The sequence below is a fragment of the Myotis lucifugus genome, unplaced genomic scaffold (genome assembly GCF_000147115.1).
Source record: "Myotis lucifugus unplaced genomic scaffold, Myoluc2.0 scaffold_498, whole genome shotgun sequence".
Taxonomy (NCBI): Eukaryota; Metazoa; Chordata; class Mammalia; order Chiroptera; family Vespertilionidae; genus Myotis; species Myotis lucifugus.
The window spans coordinates 124,013-144,314 of record NW_005871546.1 but is presented as its reverse complement, the minus strand read 5'-3'; the positions used below and the strand labels follow the sequence as shown (position 1 = coordinate 144,314).

At 47.8% G+C, this 20,302-nt stretch overlaps 1 protein-coding gene across 5 annotated transcripts in view; it reads left to right on the top strand.

Moving 5' to 3' along the window:
• RAB40C (RAB40C, member RAS oncogene family) overlaps positions 1–20,302 on the top strand; it is a 32,550-nt gene that overhangs the window by 9,817 nt on the left and 2,431 nt on the right. For 3 of the 5 annotated variants that reach the window (XM_006103657.3, XM_006103658.3, XM_023744913.1), the window contains 4 exons: positions 13,066–13,126; positions 13,805–13,865; positions 19,535–19,612; positions 19,892–20,114. In XM_006103657.3, the coding sequence (XP_006103719.1) occupies positions 13,066–13,126; positions 13,805–13,865; positions 19,535–19,612; positions 19,892–20,114 (423 nt within the window). Of the gene's footprint in view, positions 1–7,481; positions 7,496–8,835; positions 8,876–13,065; positions 13,127–13,804; positions 13,866–19,534; positions 19,613–19,891; positions 20,115–20,302 lie in introns of those variants that run through there. The other 2 variants (XM_023744915.1, XM_023744916.1) reach the window with 2 other exon arrangements.

The following is a 20,302-nucleotide window of genomic DNA, read 5'->3' as shown; positions in this document are numbered from 1 at the left end:
GGGCGGGGAGGGGGGTGTAAGAGATCAACCGAAGGACTTGTATGCATGCATATAAGCATAACCAATGGACATAAGACACTGGGGGGTAGGGGAGGCCGGGGGAATGTCAAGGGGTGGGGGAGAAGGAGACATATGTAATACTCTTTGTAATACTTTAAGCAATAAAACAAAATTTTTAAAAAAAGCATAATATGCTAATTAGACCGCACAGCCGAACAACCTTCCAGACGTCATTCCGGATGTCATTCCAGACGAAGCCGCTGCGGTGGGGGCCGAGGCAGAGGTGGTTAGGGGTGATCAGGCAGGCAGGCGGGCAGTTAGGGGCAATGAGGCAGGCAGGCAGACAGACGGTTAGGAGCCAGTGGTCCTGGATTGCTAGAGGGATGTCCCGGATTGTGAGAGGGTGCAGGCAGGGCTGAGGGACTCCCGCCCCCCCACACATGAATTTCATGCACTGGGCCTCTAGTATCTGTATAACTATTGCTCTAATTGAGACCTAGAACATTTTCACCACTCCTAAAAGTTCTCTCCTACCCCTTAGAAGTCAGTCCCATAGCCCTAGCCCCCATGGTCTGCTTCCTGTCACTTTAGGGTACTTTTGCCTCTCCAGAACTTCCTGTAAATTGAATCATACAATATGGTCTTCCTTACTATGGTTTGTTTCACTCAGCATAATGTATGTGAAATTCGTTCATATTCATTTCTTTTTGCTCCCGAATAGCATTCCTAAGGTATAGCATTATACCTTAATTTGTTTACCTGTTTACCTATTGATACAGTTTTGGTTATTTACTGACTTTGGCTATTATGAATAATGCTGCTATAAACATTCTTATACAAATCTTTTAAACATTTTTTAAAATTTTATTTTTTTTGGTAAAATAGCGTATTTATCATACATTTCTAAGCGTATGGTTCATGTGGCATGAAGCACATTCTCTTTTTTTAAAGATTTTTTTATATATATTTTTATTGATTTCAGAGAGGAAGAAAGAGAGAGAGAGAGATTGAGAGAGAGAGAGAGAAACATCCATGATAAGAGAGAATCATAGATCGGCTGCCTCCTGCAAGTCCCCCACTGGGGATCAAGCCCACAACCTGGGCATGTGCCCTTGACTGGAATCGAATCTGGGACCTTTCAGTTCGCAGGCTGATTCTCTATCCACTGAGCCGAACTGGCTAGGGCTGAAGCACATTCTCAATACACAAGTCCTTGTGTGTCTGCTTAACTTACAAGAACTTGCCAAACTGTGCCCTAAAGTGACTCTGTCATTTTGAGTTCCCACCAGCAACATGTAAGAGTTCCATGCTCTACACCAGGGGTCCTCAAACTACGGCCCACGGGCCACATGCAAATACAAATATTGTATTTGTTCCTGTTTTGTTTTTTTACTTCAAAGTAAGATATGTGCAGTGTGCATAGGAATTTGTTCATAGTTTTTTTTAAACTATAGTCCGGCCCTCCAACGGTCTGAGGGACAGTGAACTGGCCCCCTGTTTAAAAAGTTTGAGGACCCCTGCTCTACACCTTGGCCAGTGTTTGATGTTGTCAGTCTTCTTTTGATCAACTTTATTGAAGTATCATTTATGCACCAAAAGCCTGTATCCATTTTAAAATTTGAAGTTTAATGAGTTTTGACAGGCGTGCACACTTGAGAAACCATGGTCACATTCAGTCTTGTGCTCTTTACATACCAACCCCCTTTGCCCCCAGACCTGGCAACTGCTGACCTTTATGTTATAGACTAGTTTGCATTTCTAGGGTTTTCTATAAATAGAATCACACCATATGTACTCTTGTGTCTCTGGCTTCTTTATGAGGTTCAGTCATGCTATTGTGTGTAGTTGTAGTTCACTCCTTTGTGTTGTATAGATTTCACTGTGAGTACTGCCATGTGTTTACTCTTCTGCAGGTGGGCTTTTGGATGGTTTCTATGCTTGAGTTATTCTGAATAGTGCTCCTATGAAAATTATCATACAGGCACACCTCGGAAATATTGCGGGTTCGGTTTCAGATCACCTCAGTAAAGCGAGTTGTAATCTTTTTGCTGGTGGAGGGTCTTGCCTTCAATTTGTAAAAAATGCACACTTGTGTAGAGCAATGAAACGAAGTCTGCCTATACATGTTTTTGGTGCACATATGCATGCATTTCTGTCAGGGATACTGTGGAGTAGGATTTCTGGGTTGTTGGGTATGCATATATTCAGCCTTAGTAAATATCACCAAACAGTTTTCCAAAGCAGTTGAACAATTTCTATCCCATCAGGAGGGTTTAAAATTTCCGTTTGCTCCACATTCTGCTTTCATTTCAGCAGATGCCTGTTTTTCTTTTCTTTTTTTAAACATTTTTTAAAAAATATATCTTTATTGATTTCAGAGAGGAAGGGAGAGGGAAAGAGAGATAGAAACATCAATGATGAGAGAGAATCATTGATTGGCTGCCTCCTGCACATCCCCTACTGGGAATCAAGCCCACAACCTAGGCATGTGCCCTTGACCAGAATCTAACCTGGGACCCTTCAGTCCGCAGGCTGACGCTCTATCCACTGAGCCAAACCAGCTAGGGCAGATGCCTGTTTCTTTATAACAGCCATATAACCTCCATTTTGTGGGTCATCTTCTGTTATTTAATCATCCACAGTAGATAGATTTTTTAAAATTTGTATCCAGTTTATTTGTAATAAAAAATGTAAATAGTATATAGCCTTTAATTATGTTTATACCTGGATATTTCTTTTTTGTTACTGCTGTAACATTATCTTAGAGTTCTGCATGTAGGTCATAAGTCAACAGTTAAGGTGTTGGACTGTGTTGCTTTCTGCAGGTTCTAAGGGAGGTCTCTTTCCTTGCTCATTGAGTTGTTGGCAGAATTCAGTTCTTTGCATTATAGGACCAAGGTCCCTTTTCTTTGGTAGCTGTACACTGAGGGTCATGCCAGCTTCTAGAGATTGCCCACATTCTTCATTTGTGTTCCCCTTCCTCCGTCTTCTAAGTGAGGTTAAGGTCCCTCCTAGTCTTTGAGTCTCTCTTTTCTCTCTCCTCCTTCCATCTCATCTCCCTGACGCATCCAGGAAAGGGTCCTCACCTTTAAGGACTCAAGTAATGACATTGGGCCCACCAGAATAACTCAGAGTCCTCTTGCTCCTCAAGGCCCATGACCCCCGTCACATCTGCAAAGTCCCTTGGCCCCTTAGGAAGCATGTTCTCAGGTTCCAGGAATTAGGATGTGGGCATCTCTGGGCCACTACTCTGTTACCACACCTTTATAAAAAGTTCTCTTGTTGTTTTGATAGATTCTTATAGCTACAGTGCCTGGTCAGAGGAGTGTATGTTTTCAATAATTGGTATTAGTTATTGCTGTGGACTGAATGTGTCTCCCCACCCCCTAAACTTCCTATGTAGAAACCTAATCCCCAATGGTATTAGGAGGTAGGGCCTTAGGGAAGTGACTAGGTCTTGAGGGTGGAACCTCATGAGTTGCATAGTGCCTTATAAAACACTCCACAGAGTTCCCTTGCCCCTTCTGCCTTGTGAGGACACAGCAAGAGGTCAGCTGTCTGTGAACAAGGAAGTGGGCTCTCACTAGACACTTTGCTGGAACCTTGATCTTGGACATCCCATCTCCAGAACTGTGAGAAATACATTTCTGTTGTTTATAAGCTCGCCAATCTGTAATATTCTGTTATAGCATCCCAAGACATTACCACAAACTGAGCATCTTAAAAGAGCACCCAGCACTAACCTATTTGGTCCAGTGGATAGAACAGACTGAAGGGTCCTGGGTTTGATTCTGGTCAAGGGCATGTACCTCGGTTATAGGCTCGATCCCTGGCCCTGCTCAGGTCACTTGTGAGAGGCAACCAATTGATGTGTCTCTTTCTCTCCCCTTACCTTTCACTCTCTAAAAGTCAGTGGAAAAATACCTTTGGATGAGGATTAACAAACAAACACAAAACAAAAAACAGCACCCACTTATTAGCACATAGGTTTTTGGGGGTCAGAAAACTGGGCACAGTTTAGCTGGGTCTTCACAGGGCCTTGGGGTTTCTCACAAGCTGTAGTCAGGTGTGGGCTGGGGCAGAATCCTTTCTAAACTCATGTGGTTGTTATCAGCATCTGGCCATCCTCTGTTCCTGGCCACATGGGCCCCTCCATAGGGCAGCTTGTTCAGAGAGCCAGCAAGTGAGAGAATCTTCCTGCAGGAGTCTCATGTAATATGATCAGAGGGGACATCCATTACTTGGCCCTACTCAGGGTCAGAAGCAGGTATCAGCTCCCACCACCCTCAAGGGAAGGGGTGTCCCCAGAAGCATGAATGCCAGGAGGTGGGATCCTTGGTCCACCTGAGAGTGCCTGCCACACTGCTTAGTGTTGCCTCCTTGGGGCTGCACCCAGTTGCATGCCCACTGGGACATGTGGGATTCCCTTTTCTGTCCCCACTCTGTGGTACAAGGTGCATTTCCTTGGTATAGATATGTACCTTACCCTTGAGAGAGTAAGAGTGAAGGCTGGTCAAGTGTCTCAGGCTACATGCATGCCTGGACCTGCCTGGATGGCTGGTGTGTGAATCCCAGGGCACTTCCCCGCCTGTGTTATGGAAAGCTTTTCTGGTTCCTAGAAGACTTGACATTCCTGTTTGCCATTTGTCTGCCTTTGGGAACTTATTTTCCCTCCCTAAGGAATAACACTAAGAAACAGCAGCTGCCTGTCTTGGGTTGGGGGTGGCATCCTCATGCTACGAGTTGGATATCATGTTGAAACACAGGCATGTGCCTCATTCAGACATCCTGGCTGGGGGGGTGGGGGGGTGGGTGTGCTTCCCAGGAAGTGAGATCTGGGAACTGTGTAGAAAGCCAACAGCCTCGGCTTTTGACACCGCAGCATCTCCTGCCAGTGTGGAGGGGCCGTGCTGCACTGGAGCTTCCCTGAAGTCACTAGGTGACCTGTGTTCGGCTGAGTCACCTGACTTGGTGTGAGGGCTTGACATTCATGGTCCACACTGCCCGGGGATACTTCTAGTTCTATCATGGAGCTGCCACAATGGGGAGAACCTGCTGGGAATGGTTTTCTTTCCCTCGGACACTAGCCAGCATTCTAGTTTCTGGTCCTCTGTTTAAACACTGCAAAGTAAGACATTGGTTAGCATTTTCTGTTTCTTCTTTTTTTTTTTCTCTTTGTTAATCCTCACCCGAGAATATTTTTTCCTTTGAGAGAGAGCGGAAGGGCGTGGGGGAGGGAGAGAGAGAGAGATCAATGTGAGGTATACCAATTGGTTACCTACTGTATGTACCCTGACCGGGCTAGGGAACGAACCCGCAACCCAGGTACGTGCCCTTGACTGGGAATCAAAACTACAACCCTTTGGTTCCCAGGCTGATGCTCTAACCACTGAGAACACTATCCAAGGCTTCTGTTTCATTCTTTTTTAAATATTTTTATTTCAGAGAGAGAGAGAGAGAGAGAGAGAGAGAGAGAGAGAGACATCAAGGATGAGAAAGTATCATTGATCAGCTGCCTCCTGCATGCCCTTTACTGAGGATCAAACCCGCAACCGGGCATGTGCCCTGACTGGGAATCGAACTGTGACCTCCTGGTTCATAGGTCCAATGCTCAACCATTGAGCCACACTGGCCGGGCCTTCCTGTGGCTTTTAATTATGTTGGAAAATAGCTTGATGATTACACATTTAAGGTTGCAGTTTCTTCCATTTAAGACTGGAACCTCAAACAGAAAGCAGGTGGTCATGAACATGCTGCCTGGGCAGGTGGCATCCTTCCTTGCCTGCTCCCTCCATTTGCTCCAAGTGGAATCTGGGTAGGTTTGTGGGAAGTACCCTCACCTGGAGGACTGCCGAGTTGTGAATAGTGGTCCTCAGTCTGACCAGTCCTTCTCCCTCTGAACAGTGGAAAATTGAACTTGAAAACATCCAGCAATCTTGATTTATGCACCCAAAACAAAGCTGAGGGTGGATCTCAGACAGTTTAGCAGACATCTGAGAATTTTTGGTTCTTATTCATGTGTGTTCCCTTTCCCTGATTACCTTGTAATTTCCTAGGGCTTTAGTGAGGGTAGGTTTACTTGGGGGTCTGTTGTCCTGTGTCAGTGCTAACAGATATGTGAGCATTGTGAACCTCTAAAGCAGTGGTTCTCAACCTGTGGGTCACGACCCCTTTGGCGGTCGAACGACCCTTTCACAGGGGTCACCTAAGACCATCCTGCATATCAGATATTTACATTACAATTCATAACAGTAGCAACATTACAGTTATGAAGTAGCAATGAAAATAATTTTATGGTTGGGTCACAACATGAGGAACTGTATTTAAAGGGCCAGAAGGTTGAGAACCACTGCTCTAAAGGAAGGGACGTGGGGGAGGAAATTGGGACTTTCAGCCTGCTCTGTCCCAAGACTTCTTTTTATTTTTTTTAATTTTTTTTATTGCTTGAAGTATTACAAAGGGTATTACATATGTGTCCTTTTTTTCCCCCTGCCCTTGACAATCCCCTGGCCTCCCCTACCCCCCAGTGTATTATGTCCATTGGTTATGCTTATATGCATGCATACAAGTCCTTTGGTTGATCTCTTACCCCCCTCCTTCCTGCCCCCCAACCCTCCCCAGCCTTCCCGCTGCAGTTTGACAATCTGTTTGAGGCAGCTCTGCCTCTGTATCTATTATTGTTCAAAAGTTTATAATGGTCTCTATTATCCATGAATGAGTGAGATCATGTGGTATTTTTCCTTCATTGACTGGCTTATTTCACTTAGCATAATGCTCTCCAGCTCCATCCATGCCGTTGCAAATGGTAAGAGTTCCTTCTTTTTTACAGCAGGATAGTATTCCATCGTGTAGATGTACCACAGTTTTCTAATCCATTCATCTACTGATGGGCACTTGGGCTGTTTCCAGATCTTAGCTATGGTGAATTGTGCTGCTATGAACATATGGGTGCATATATCCTTTCTGATTGGTGTTTCTGTTTTCTTGGGATATATTCCTAGAAGTGGGATAACAGGGTCAAATGGGAGTTCCATCCAAGACTTGTGATGGAACACTGTGCCTTGACTTCAGCCAGCAGAGTGGCTGCTGTGCTGTGCAGATTAACTGGCCCAAGAAGAGTGGATTGTGAAGATGATCCTTGATAGTCTGGCCACGTGGCCATGGATGTCCCACTCAGGTGGCCGATGTCCCCGGTCTGGAGGAGAGGGCAGGTGAAGACAGAGCTGATGTCCTGTTTGTCAGTGCCACCCAGCCCTCAGCCTTCTTCCCATGCGTCCCCACAGCTCTGTTTACAGCTCCTGATGAAGTGGGTCTCAGTGGGCAGGAGGGGTGCCCTGGTGAACTCCCCTGATCACCAGGTCAAGGGTGACTGTCAGAAAATAAAGTGACTTTCTAGAAAATTGAGACTTTAATGATCATTTTTGTACTGTTCCTCCTTCCTCCTCCACCTCCTTTCTCTGAATTTGTACTTCGAAGGACAGCAGTCAGCAGACAGGTAATTACAATGTTCCTGCAACTTCAGCCTCTGTCAGCATTTTTCTGGAGCCAGTGATCTGCTTTGTCCTCCTCCCTGCCTTGGCTGTTGTCAGGGACAAATAGGGTCATGAGGGACATCACAGGGACATGAGGCCAGTGATGCAGGGACATGGTGTAGGGAGGACGCCAGCATGTGCCATACTGAGCCAGGCATGTCCTGCTGGACCATTGCTTTGCAGCATCCCCTTTACTGTTCTTAAAAGGAATGAAATTCATAGATAATGTATTCTACTTATATTCAAAACTAAAATAGACATGTGCACATGTACATATACCTGTAATATAAAGGGGAAAGATAGGGTGCAAGGTGTCGTAAGATCATTTGTATTTCAGTAGGTCAGTGCTTGGATACAGTTGTACTAAATGCTGAGAAAATGACAGTTAAAATGTACCTGGTGAAGGTGTCACTCTGGGTGATGAGACTTGACTTCTCTTGGTAAATTTATGAACAAAACCCAGTCTCCTGTGATTTGCAAGGTGGTGGCAGCCCTGAAAAACATGGCACGGGCAGCTTGGCATCATGAGTCCATTAGCTCCTGGAACAATGCCTGCTGTATAATAGAAATTGAGAAAGTAATTCATGTCAGGTGAATTGCCATTCCCTTCAGAAACCCCATGAAACAATAGAAAATGCATTCTTAAAAATTTGCCATCAGGTGAGAGAAGTTGACAATTTGGGAAGCAGGTGCTATTGCCACAGCTGAGTGCAGAGAGCTAAAGCCTGGGCTGTGAGGGGCCAGCATGGATCCTGTAGCTCTGAACCTTGCACTCCATGTCCCCAGGCCCCTCTGAACTCAACACAAGGAGGATAGGTTTAAATAAGGGCAGGGGCTGAATGGCTGGGTGGCCCACAGGAAGGACACAAGAGGTCTACCCTCCGAGAGAATCAGGCACGGCGGAGGCCAAGTGTAAGTCCATTTCAAGTGAGGAGACCCTGGCTGCCCCTCATTCTTAGTGCTCAGGTAGGGGCCCTGTGGCAGCAGACAGTCTTTGTTGAATAGTCATCAGTCCAAGAGACATGAGCGCCACACTCCCCAAGGTTCCTGGCAGCTTTATTGTAAGCCCAGTTCACAAGAACTTCCCATGGGTTTTTAATCCTCACCCGAGGATATGTTTTTTATTGATTTGAGAGAGAGACACACATCAATGTGAGAGAGAAACATTGATCAGTTGCTTCCGGTACACAGCCCAACTGGGGATTGAACCTGTAACCTGGGCATGTGCCCTGACCAGGAATCGAACCTGCATGGAATCCAACCAACTGAGCCACACCAGCCAGGGCTCCTACAGGTTTTTAGGATCTCTGAGGAGTAAATGGACAGCCAAGGGCCACCGCAAGGTGAGGAACACATTCGGGAACCTTAGCAACCTTATAATTAATGTCTAACATAAAGAATTACTGCACCCAAGAACAGGATGCTGTTAGAAAGGAACATTCCAGAAAAACAGACAGAGCTTTTAAAATAACAGAATTTTTAAAAAGATCTTAGAAGGGCTGGAAGATTAAGTTGAAGGTATTTTCCAGAAAGTGGAACAAAACTATAGCCATGGGGGAATAGACGAGAAAACTGACCATTAGCCCAGAGGTCACTCCCTGGCTAATGGGGGCCCAGGATGTGGGACAGAGGAGCATGTGGTTAGAAGGGTGAACTGGGGAACTGAAGGGCTCCTGGGTTCCCTGCACAGAGAGTGAAAAATACCCCCCAGACCACTGGACAGATAAAGCCCTTAAAGCTTTCATAGTAAGAAGGTCATATGAGAAGGGCTAGGAATCAAACAGCACTCTTTCCCCTGAGAGCCTCTGGTCACCTGCTGGTGGCCTCCCCAAGCCCTGTGTCCATCCAGGGAGTGTCTACAGTCCTAGGATCTGAGCTCTGGTCATCCCAGGTGTGAGCTGCTTCCGTCCCCAAGAAGCCTGCTCAACCCCTGTGCACCAGCAGTGATTCCAGTGCCCATAGCTGATTTCTGTTCTGAATGGTCATGACTGTGCTGTACAGGGCATTAAATTTTTTTCAACTATGTTTTTATTGACTTTAGACAGAGGAAGGGAGAGAGAGAGAGAGAGAGAGAGATAGCATCGGCTGCCTCTTGCATGCCCCCTATTGGGGCATACTGTTTTCCGGGTAAGTGCCCTGACTGGGAATTGAACCTGTGACTTCTTGGTGTATGGAATGACGCTCAACCAACAGCCATGCTGGCCAGGGCAGTATTAAATGTTTTGAATGAAGCCTCTGGTCATTTTTCAAAGTGGGTGAGTGAAATTCTTCAGCAACAAATCTTCAGACCAAAGAATTGTCAGAGCTGATTCATAGTAAAGTTTGGTTGACACCTATCTTTGTTTACAGGAGGAAGATTCTGTCTTCCTACCTGCCTCTCTCTTTGGACTTGCTATGTTTATATTTTCTATGAATTTATAAAGCACACTGTAATTTTTTATCCAGATTTGGGACGTAGCGGGGTGGGGGACAGAATAAACTTGAAGAATATACTTGAATTTTAATATTTCAATATCCAAGTGAGTGTGTCAGCGGAGGAGTTCTCCATGCACACCATCTCCCGTTCCCCTTCCTCCCCCACGCGCCCCACCACACTTTGACTTCTTGGCTCCTGGGCAGTCCTCAGCTCTCGGCTGGACCCTGCTCTCCCCTATGTAGGGACTTGCTGCCCACTTTACTCACACAGGTGCTCAAGCTGGAGCCAGGCATGGAGGCCACCTTTCCTTAGAGGCCAGTGCCAGCACCAGAGGGCTCCAGAGAGCACAGTCACTGTGAGACCAAATCCCTCTAACTGAACTTCAGCTTTTCTGCAGTGTTCCCTGAGAATCTTGTTCTCTAATGAGCTCTCTGACCCAGTGGTAGGTGGGTAACTCTGCAGCAGAAGAAGTGTCGGGAGGACAGTGGCCCCTCCTTGTTACCAGTTCCCACTCTGAGTGCCTGTCCCCACTGGTGCCATGCATGTGTTTGGCAGTATTGAGCAGAGCTGCTGGAGAGCAGGGATGGAGCGTCCTTTCTGACACAGACCACAATTAATGACCTGATGTCCTGGGTGGAACTCAGGTAGATGGGTCTGCAAAGTGCCCAGGGTGCACAACACTCATGATGCTGGATGTGGGAGGGAGCCCAGAGCTGGGTGGAGTGTGGAAGCCTTCTCCCTGTACCCTGTCTCCTCCTGCGTTCTGAGCCTGTGTGGCTGATCTGCCACATGGAGTCAGATCTGATGTTGCCTAGAAGATGGGCACCCACATCCAGCCTTCCTGGAAATTACCCTCATGGGGTCCCTCTCACAGAAGCTGTGGAGACAGGATTAAGAGGAGGCAAGTCCTGGGCCAAATCTGTGCTTCCTGTTTGACAGACTTCCAGGAGCTCCCGCCCAACGAATCTGGTTATCGGGAGATGAGAGCTGAGGGAAGGGCAAATGCTGAGAAGGTGTGGTGGCGGCAGGCCTGAGTTTTGTTTCTTCCTGAGGAATGGTTCTTTTTTTTTTAATATTGAAGGTTTTTTTTTTTAAATATATTTTATTGATTTTTTACAGAGAGGAAGGGAGAGAGATAGAGAGCTAGAAACATCGATTAGAGAGAAACATCGATCAGCTGCCTCCTGCACATCTCCTACTGGGGATGTGCCCGCAACCCAAGTACATGCCCCTGACCGGAATCGAACCCGGGACCCTTCAGTCCGCAGGCCGAGGCTCTATCCACTGAGCCAAACCGGTTTTGGCGAGGAATGGTTCTTTCACATGAGAATATGTGCAAGAGACTCTCCTCTCACTTTAAAAAAATATTGTGGTAAAATAACATAACATGAAACTTACCATTTTAATTATTTTTAGGTGTTCAGATCAGAGACACAATAAATGCATTTACACTGTTGTGTGACCGTCACCACCATCTTCTCCGGAACTTTTCCATCCTCCCAAACTGAAACTCTGTCTTCATTAAATACTGACTTTCCAATCCCCTCCCCCAGCCCTGATAACCTCTAATCTACTTTCTGTCTTTGAAGCTGACTACTCTAGGGACCTCATAGAAGTGGAATCATACAGTTTTTGTTCTTCTGTGACTGATTTCCCTAAGCATGATGTCCTCAAGGTTCATCCATGTTATAGCTTGTGTCAGAATTTCATCTTTTTTTAAGGCTGAATTGAATCCCATTGTATGTGTAGTCATCCTTCCGTGGACACTTGTGTTGTTTCCACCTTTGACTATTGTGAATAATGCTGCTATGAACCCAGGTGTACAAATACATATATGTTCAGTTTCCTGCTCTCATTTATTTTGAGTACTAACCCATAAGTGGAATTTCTGTATCATATGGTAATTCTGTGTTTAATTCTTTGAGGAATGGCCATACTGTTTTCCATAGTGACTGCATCATTTTACATTCCCACAAGCAGTGTACAAGGATTCTGATTTCTCCACACCCTCACCTTTCTGTTTTTCTTGGTAATAGCCATCTAATGAGTATAAGGTGATCTCACTGTGGTTTAATTTGCATTTTTCTGATGATTAGTGGTATTGAGCATTTTTTCATGTGTTTGTGGTCATTTGTATATCTTCTTTGGATAAATGTCTAAGTCTTTTGCCCAGTTTTTAATTTGTTTCTATGTTGTTGAGTTGTAAGATTTCTTTATATATCCTAGATAGCAATCCCTTTCAGATATGTGATTTCAAATATTTTCTCCCATTTTGTGGGTTGCGTTTTCCTTCTGTTGAGTGTCATTTGATGCATGGTAGCCAGGTTTTCACTTGCAGGTAGGAGTTGGCCAGGCAGAAATAGAGTAGGGGAAGAGGCACCAATGCCTGAGGCACCAGGAAGGTGCTGGGTGCAGATGCTCTGGGGTCAGCTTGTACGTGCACGCTCACACAATGTGTGAGAGACACTTACGTTAAAATGCCCATTTCCAAGCCCTGTTGGAGTAAGTGTTATAAAAAGTCATGAAACAGCCTTTTTAAGGCTTAAGAAGGAGGGAGGAAACACTGAGCCTTTAGGAAGTTTCCAGATGGTCCAGAAACCAGTTGAAGATCTTACATGTAAGGTAACATGTCCAGCACTGTCACTGATCCTTCCGACTTCTCTTGGACTGACTTTTTCCCATAAAAATATAAAAATATTAAAAACTAAAGATATGGCATGCATAGGTTCTGCAGAGAGCTCTCCAGAGAAATGGCATTTTAGAAATTACTTTACCTTTAATAATATTCTAGGCACACTCCAATTGTCAGTACCTAGGGGCTATGGTGAATCCAAGAACTCAGAAATTTCTCTACTTGAGATCCACATAAAGTAGGTCAGATGGAGATGAGCTCCTGCTGGCCTGCTGAACTCTACTCCTGTGCCATCCTCCCTTTGACTGGTGCTGTAGTGCCCAGCAGTCTGGGTCCCTGGGCTGGAGCCACAAGAAGGCTCCAGCTGGGGGTAGTCTGTTCCTCCACGGCTCCGCTAGCCTGTAGAGGCTGAGTGCTGACAAGGCGGATCCTGGCAGGCTCCTCTCCAGGCGTCGCCTTCAGCAGCCCTTTTTGCTTCCTTGCAGGGATCGACTACAAGACGACTACCATCCTGCTGGATGGCCGGCGGGTCAAGCTGGAGCTCTGGTGAGTCGGGCTGTGTGGGATTGCGGTGCCTGGGGGTGGGGGACAGCACTTCAGAGTTATAGCTGGAGCCTCAGAAGCTAAATGAATAAGTCAAGAATCCTTAAAGGAACAGGAAGGAAGGAGTCCTGTTAACATTGTAAGTGGAATAGCTGTTAAAGAGATCCTGTGTAAACATGGAGTGGATTCTGCTCTGTGATGTAAAAACCAAAAGGTCCAGGGCCGTCTGTTCTGATAGAGCCCAGCTCCCCTACCCATACTCATTTCCACAGTAGCCACAGCCCCCCTTTGCTCCCTTTTACCAGGCTATACATTTTCCAGAGTCTTGAAGTTGAGATGTGAGTTCCCATAGGTTTGGGATTCTCCAGCCTGGCAGGGTGGTCTCCAAGAGGCAGCGGTCACGAACTGGTGGTCTGCGGACCACTGGTGGTCTGTGAGGTCTGAAAGGCTGGCGACCGCTGGTTTAAGGAAACCTTTGGAGCAGCGGTCGCCAACCGGTGGTCCGCGGACCACTGGTGGTCTGTGAGGTCCGAAATGCTGGCGACTGCTGTCCTAGAGCACTCAGGCCCCAGAGGTTGGCCAGTATAAGCTGTGGAGGGGGAGGGAGAGCACCTTGTAGGGATCACGCTGCACATGCCAGGTCCCACAGGACACATCCCACTGACTCCCCCTGTGTTTCAGGGACACGTCGGGCCAAGGCAGGTTCTGCACCATCTTCAGGTCCTACTCCAGAGGCGCACAGGTAAGACCAGCAATACTGCCGGTGTTGCTCTCCAGAGGGACAAGGCATATTTCTGTGCTGTCAGACCCCATGTGTGTGACTTTTAACAAGTTTTTATGTTGGGACATCAGGCTTCCACTAGGCTGCCCTCTGAGCGAGGGGCCTCAGCTGTCAGAGGGCACCAGGTCCCCACCCCCCACTCTGTGTTGCTACTCTGAGTTTCCACCGGCTCCTATGGTAGTGCTGGGACCCTGCACTGTGGAGCCTCCACTTAGTCACCTGGTTCACTAGGAACCAAAAGTGACTTCCCTGTCACCCAGGACCTCCATGTATGGAGCGAGGAGGCTGCTGGGGCAGCCAGGTCCATCGCAGGGCTAGGGGCTCCCAGGGCGGCTGGACTGTTTTCCTAATCAGGACTGTGGGGACTGAGCTTTGGAGCCACTGTGGGAAGGGCTGCTCATAGGGACAGGGTATTAGCAAAGAGCAGGAGATGGGGGCTATCCGGGGGCTGCCATGGAAGTATGCCTAAGTTTGGGTCAGTGTACAGAGGTGCAAGGGCACCCTGGGAGCTGTACAGAGGCATTCTGGGGGGCAGGATGTGGGGGCTTACTTATCCTCTGGTCTCCCTGAGCATGCTCCAAGGAGAGGGGAGAAGTAGTTGCAAAAACCGGCCAATTATAGGCTGTCGCTGCTGTGTCAATGTGAGGAGTCTGATCAGTCCTGTCTGTAATTCAGAGCAGGCCATGACCCCCCCGCCAGACTTCTGGAATTGCCAAGGAGACCCCCAAGTTTAGACCTGCTCTACACACCAGGCAGGGTCCTCCACTGGGACCAGCATTCCTGGGAGAGGAGGCACTTGGGCGTGTTTTGGGGCCTCTCACGGTGTGGGGCATGAACTCCAGGTGGGTCTGCACTCAGCAGGAGCAGGGGCTTCCTGTCACCCCCTCACTCTGGCTTGGACTCATGGGGAGCCCCATAGGATGTCCTTTTAGCTTTGTCAGAGTTGATGAAGACTGCAGCTACCTACCTTGGCACTCTGCACTCCTGCTGATCTTGCTGCTGCATGAGACCTGAGGAGGCTGAGGGAGAGAAGTCTGTGGCAGGGGTCTGGCTGAATCTGCTTACATGTTGTTAGGGACCCCCCCGACCTGTGCCTTCCTCCAGGGCCTTCCTCAATAGGGGCCTTTTAGACATGGTGGGAGGCAGGGAGATACTGGATGTGGCCTTCTCTCCTCAACGGGGGTGCCGAGGACCCCCCAGGCTGGGCTTGGCAGCACTTGTCCTAGGAGCATCTGCAGAGGTGTGGGTGATAGCACCTGGAGCCTTAGCTTGATGGTCCCCCAGTGTGTGTGGTGTTGGGGGCCTGTAAGCAGTTCCACCTGGAGCAGCTAATCCTAAATAATCAAGGTGTGGATCATAGCTTGGGAACGTTTGTCAGCACCAGAGGTGAGGTTGAATAGCTAGAACTGCCTGCAGAACCCAGTGCCCTTTAGATAAATGCATCCCATGGGTCCCTTTCTTTTTTTTAAGAAGACTGCGTATGTAATTTTACACTTCACTTACAAGGAGATGAGAAAGCTGTGTTCCAAAGGTGCTGTTACCCCGAATGACGGGGTGGCTGAGTTCTGTTGTCTTCCTTATGCTTTTGACTATCTCCTAATGGTCTACAATAAACACATACTACTTTTGAACTAAAAAAGAAAGTGAAAAGATAAGGGGGTAGTTCTTGGGCTGTGATAATGAAGGGCAATTGGGAAACATCAGGAAGGCACTGAGGTCAAACCTGGGAGGGCTCAGCTGGTCTGCGCACTCTGGGTGTGAACGTGGAACCGTATGAAGACAGTTGTTTCTGTTCAGCTAATTGAGGACACCTAACAAGCTTGGGCATTTGTCAAAATATACAATGTTTCAGGGAAGCAAACACTGAGTCACTTTCATTCTCTCCAAAGCATCCAGTCCAGTTGGTTGTGTATTTGTTGTTGCTCTTGCTTTAATTCTGGAGGTTCTTGTCAATTCTGAGCTGAAGGAGCCAGTCGCACATTTCGGGCCTGAGTGGTGAGTGGTAGGGTCTGAGCTCAACTCTGCCCTCCTGTGTTCTTACTGCACTGGCTTGTTCTGCTCTGTCCCATTCCCATCCTGCCTGATGGTGGCAGCGCAGACGTGAAGGCAGCATCCAGAGTAGACCGCCTGGTTTTGCTGCTCTGTGTGGCCCCTGATGGTACATTGAGTTGCAGGACTGTCTTTCCCAGTCAAGTTTTATATTTCCAGTCACTTTCTCACCCTTGGTTAAGACTGGAGAGACCTTACGGGTCCCTCAGGGCCCAAGTTACAAAAGCCACCAACCCCTGACTGCTGTCATCTGTTCTGCAACAGGACTGTCTTGTAGTTCTTACCATGAGCAATAACCTTTCTTAAAAGCTTTTTTTTTTTTTTTTAATTTCAGAGAGGAGAGAAAGAGAGAGAGAGAGAGAGAGAGAGAGAAAGAAACATCAGTGATGAGAGAGAATCATTCATCAGCTGCCTCATGCACATCCCCTACTGGGGATCAAGCCTGCAACCCAGGCTTGTGCCTTGACCGGGAAGGGAATCAAACCGTGACCACCTAGTTCATATGCTCAACCACTGAGCCACACCAGCTGGGCAAGAAACAACCTTTCTGTCCCTGACCTCCTATATGCATGACCCTTGTTTTGTGTTGCCGAGATGTGATGTGGCCATTCATGGCCCTGGGAGGTTAGCACCTCTGCTGCTGAAGAGAACAGGTCCCCTGGGCGCAGTGTGCTGAGAGCTGGAGGCGGGGGTGGAGTGGGTGTCCTGTTTAGTTGAGGGTTTGGGGTCAGCTGGAAGAGCAGGTCTTCCTTCTGGACAGAGATCAGTTTGTCCACACAAAAAGGGGTTTCAAAGTGGGGGGTGTGCACTTACCATTTGGTGAGTGCTGATTAGGACCGATCAGGTGGGTGGGCATATGGCTCAGGGACATTTAACAGTTGCTCCTCATTTTCAGTGCGTCACTTACTTCTGGGCAGAGGCTTCCACTTGCAGCCTGAGTTCCTTGGGAGCTCTCCCATACAAATGCATGACACATGCCAAAATTGAATTGAATTTTTTGTTTGTTTGTTTTTTTGTTAATCCTCACCTGAGGGTATTTTTTTCTGTTTATTTATTTATTTTTTTTTTAGAGAGAGAGTAGAAGGAAGGGAGGGAGAGAGAAAGAGAGAAACATCAATATGAGAGAGACACATTGATTGGTTGCCTCCTACACACATCCTGACCAGAGCTGGAGATCAAACCTGCAACTCAAATATGTGCCCCTTGAACCTGGGACCCTTCAGTTTGTGAGTCGATGCTCTGACCACTGAGCTACCGGCCAAGCTAGTTTACGCTTTTCAATGTTACATAGATAAGCAAAAGCAAGAGCATAAACCCTCATCCAGCCTTTGAAAATGTGGTTACATCCATGGAAACATTTTCTGTGTGGTGTGCTCTATGTTTATATTTCTATTTTAAAATACCATACTGCCCTGGCCAGTGTGGTTCATTGGATAGAGCAGCCTGTGCACTGAAAGGTTGCAGGTTTGAATCTGGTCAGAGGCACATACCTGGGTTGCAGGCCCTTGTTGGGGTACGTGCAGGAGGCAACCAACAGATATATCTCTCTTACATTGTGTCTCTCTCACTCTCTTTAAAAATTAATGGAAAAGCCGAACCGGTTTGGCTCAGTGGATAGAGCGTCGGCCTGCGGACTCAAGGGTCCCAGGTTCGATTCCGGTCAAGGGCATGTACCTTGGTTGCGGGCACATCCCAGTGGGGGGCGTGCAGGAGGCAGCTGATCGATGTTTCTCTATCATCGATGTTTCTAACTCTCTATCCCTCTCCCTTCTTCTCTGTAAAAAATCAATAAAATATATTAAAAAAAAATTAATGGAAAGAATATCCTCAGGGAGGATTAACAAAAAACAAACACCATATTTTACATATTATTTAGGATCCGTGCTTCTCACTATGCAGTCTGTTGTGCACCTGCCCAGGATCAGCATGTGTGCACCTCAACTTACTCAGCAGCTCCCACTGCATGTGCAGTTTGTCTCATGCTGTGATGAACATCTGTGAGGGCTGGTCTTTGGACACATTCTCAGTGATTTCTTAGGAGGGGATTTGGAGGGTCAATGGCACGTCTCCATCCAACCCCAGACCAGAGGGCTTTGTTCCCTGTTCCCCAAGCAGCAGGACTCACTCCTGCTACCCCATGGTTCCCTTCCAGTTTTATTCTCTGTCCCCATCAAACTGGTTTGTTTCTTCAAGTGGGCTCAAGGGAGGGGGTCTTTCCTTCCAATCATAGCCCTTCCACATGGGGAGGTAGGCAGCTCTGTTTGTTCTATACAAAGCTTTCCGTCCAGATGCCACTGGATGGGCGTTCAGTAATTCCTACATTCCTCTTAGCAGGACCTAGGGCAGTGATGGCGAACCTTTTGAGCTCGGCGTGTCAGCATTTTGAAAAACCCTAACTTAACTCTGGTGCCGTGTCACATATAGAAATTTTTTGATATTTGCAACCATAGTAAAACAAAGATTTATATTTTTGATATTTATTCAACCCAAAAAATGAGTTCGCGTGTCACCTCTGACACGCGTGTCATAGGTTCGCCATCACTGACCTAGGGGCTACATTTAAGTCTTCCAAAATTTGAAGAACATTTTTAAAGAGAAAGGCTTTAAAATCACTCATTTTGAGATGGAGACATCCTGTGCCTTCCATCTCAGCTGCACTTTTTCCCTGTCTCTGTGTGTTGGGAACATGGGCTGAATGAAGACACGGTGGGGCAGGGAGGGTTGTGAGCCTGCTTCAGAGTGGAGTGCAGGTCCAGATGGGCGGTGTGAGGGTCTGGGGGCACTCTGTGGAGTCACTTTCCTAAGGCCTATGACAGGTCACTGCTGAGACATTCAGAGCAGATGGAGACAGCCTAGAGCTGAGCTCTGAGTAATTAGTCTCTAAGGGATGTGACAGGAAAGTCCGTAGCAAACCCCCTGCTGGCCAGTGGAGCTGCACATGCAGCTGCTGGAGTAACTGATGCCCTGCTCTGCAAGTTTGGGCTGGAAAACTCAGGAACACCTTTGCTCAGCTTCCCTGGGGCCCCAAGGAAGAGTACACTGTTAGAGTGTCAGGCAAGTCGTCCACATCTGCCTACCAGGATTATCCACAGGGTGTACCCCACACTGTAGATCTGCGTGCATCTGTTTTAGCACCCATGACTTTCAAATGGTCACAGGATAGTGCTTCCTGTGTACTTGGAGGAAAGAAGTTAAAAAAATGCCACTTCTGCCCTAGCCAAGTCCCCAAGGGGAAGGAGGGGGCAGCATTGAGCCTATGAGATCCTTGACCATGGATGACATTGCTGCCACCCCACATAAGGGTGTCCAGGGCCACATGGACCTGGCCAAGGCGAGAAGACACAGTGTCCAACATCAGAGACCCCTCTTAAATATGACAGGGTGTCTCACAGTACATTGTCTACATTGCCATGTGTTAAGTAACCTGTACGATCCCCTGAAAGCTATCTGGCTCTGCCAAGTGTCCCTGCCCTGCCTGTCCTAGGAGGAAGGGTGCATGTCCACGCCGGGGCCCGTGCCAGAACAAGAGGCCTCCATCTGGCCGACCCCTCGGCCTCGTGACACGCTTATCTTCCTTGCAGGGGATCCTCCTGGTATATGATATCACCAACCGCTGGTCCTTCGATGGCATTGACCGATGGATCAAGGAGATTGATGAGGTAGGTGGACACCCCCTTCCATGGTCATCCTCCCCAGGGCACGTGTGCTCCCATCCCCACAAGAGTCTTTGTGGCCCCAATTTGCTGCTTCTCCCATGGCCCCAGCTTTGTGCGTCCTTTCTTGCATCCATGGCACTTGAAGGTCGGGATCTCATGCCTCAAGAGGCCATGGCTCATGGGTCTGATCCCCACCTCATCATAGAATTGGGAGGGGGACAGCCAAAAGGGGGGCATCCCACATTCATACCTGTGCTGAGTCTTCTGCCCTCCCCCCCCCAGCATGCACCTGGGGTCCCCCGGATCCTGGTTGGGAATCGGCTGCACCTGGCTTTCAAGCGGCAAGTTCCAACAGAGCAGGCACGTGCCTACGCAGAAAAGAACTGCATGACCTTCTTCGAGGTCAGCCCGTTGTGCAACTTCAATGTCACCGAGTCCTTCACTGAGCTGTCCCGTATCGTGCTCATGCGGCATGGCATGGAGAAGATCTGGAGGCCCAACCGAGGTGAGGTGCGGCCAGTGGGGCCACCAGGGCCTGAGACCTGAGTGTAGAGTGCAGTGGACAGGTGACCCTTCAGAGGTCGTGGTCCCTCCCAGGTGTCGGGGCTCCCCAGTTGTAGAACTTCCACAACGTGCTGCAACTAAACCAACTTGCATCCTGCATGTGCTTTATGTGGGGGTCCCAGAGTTATG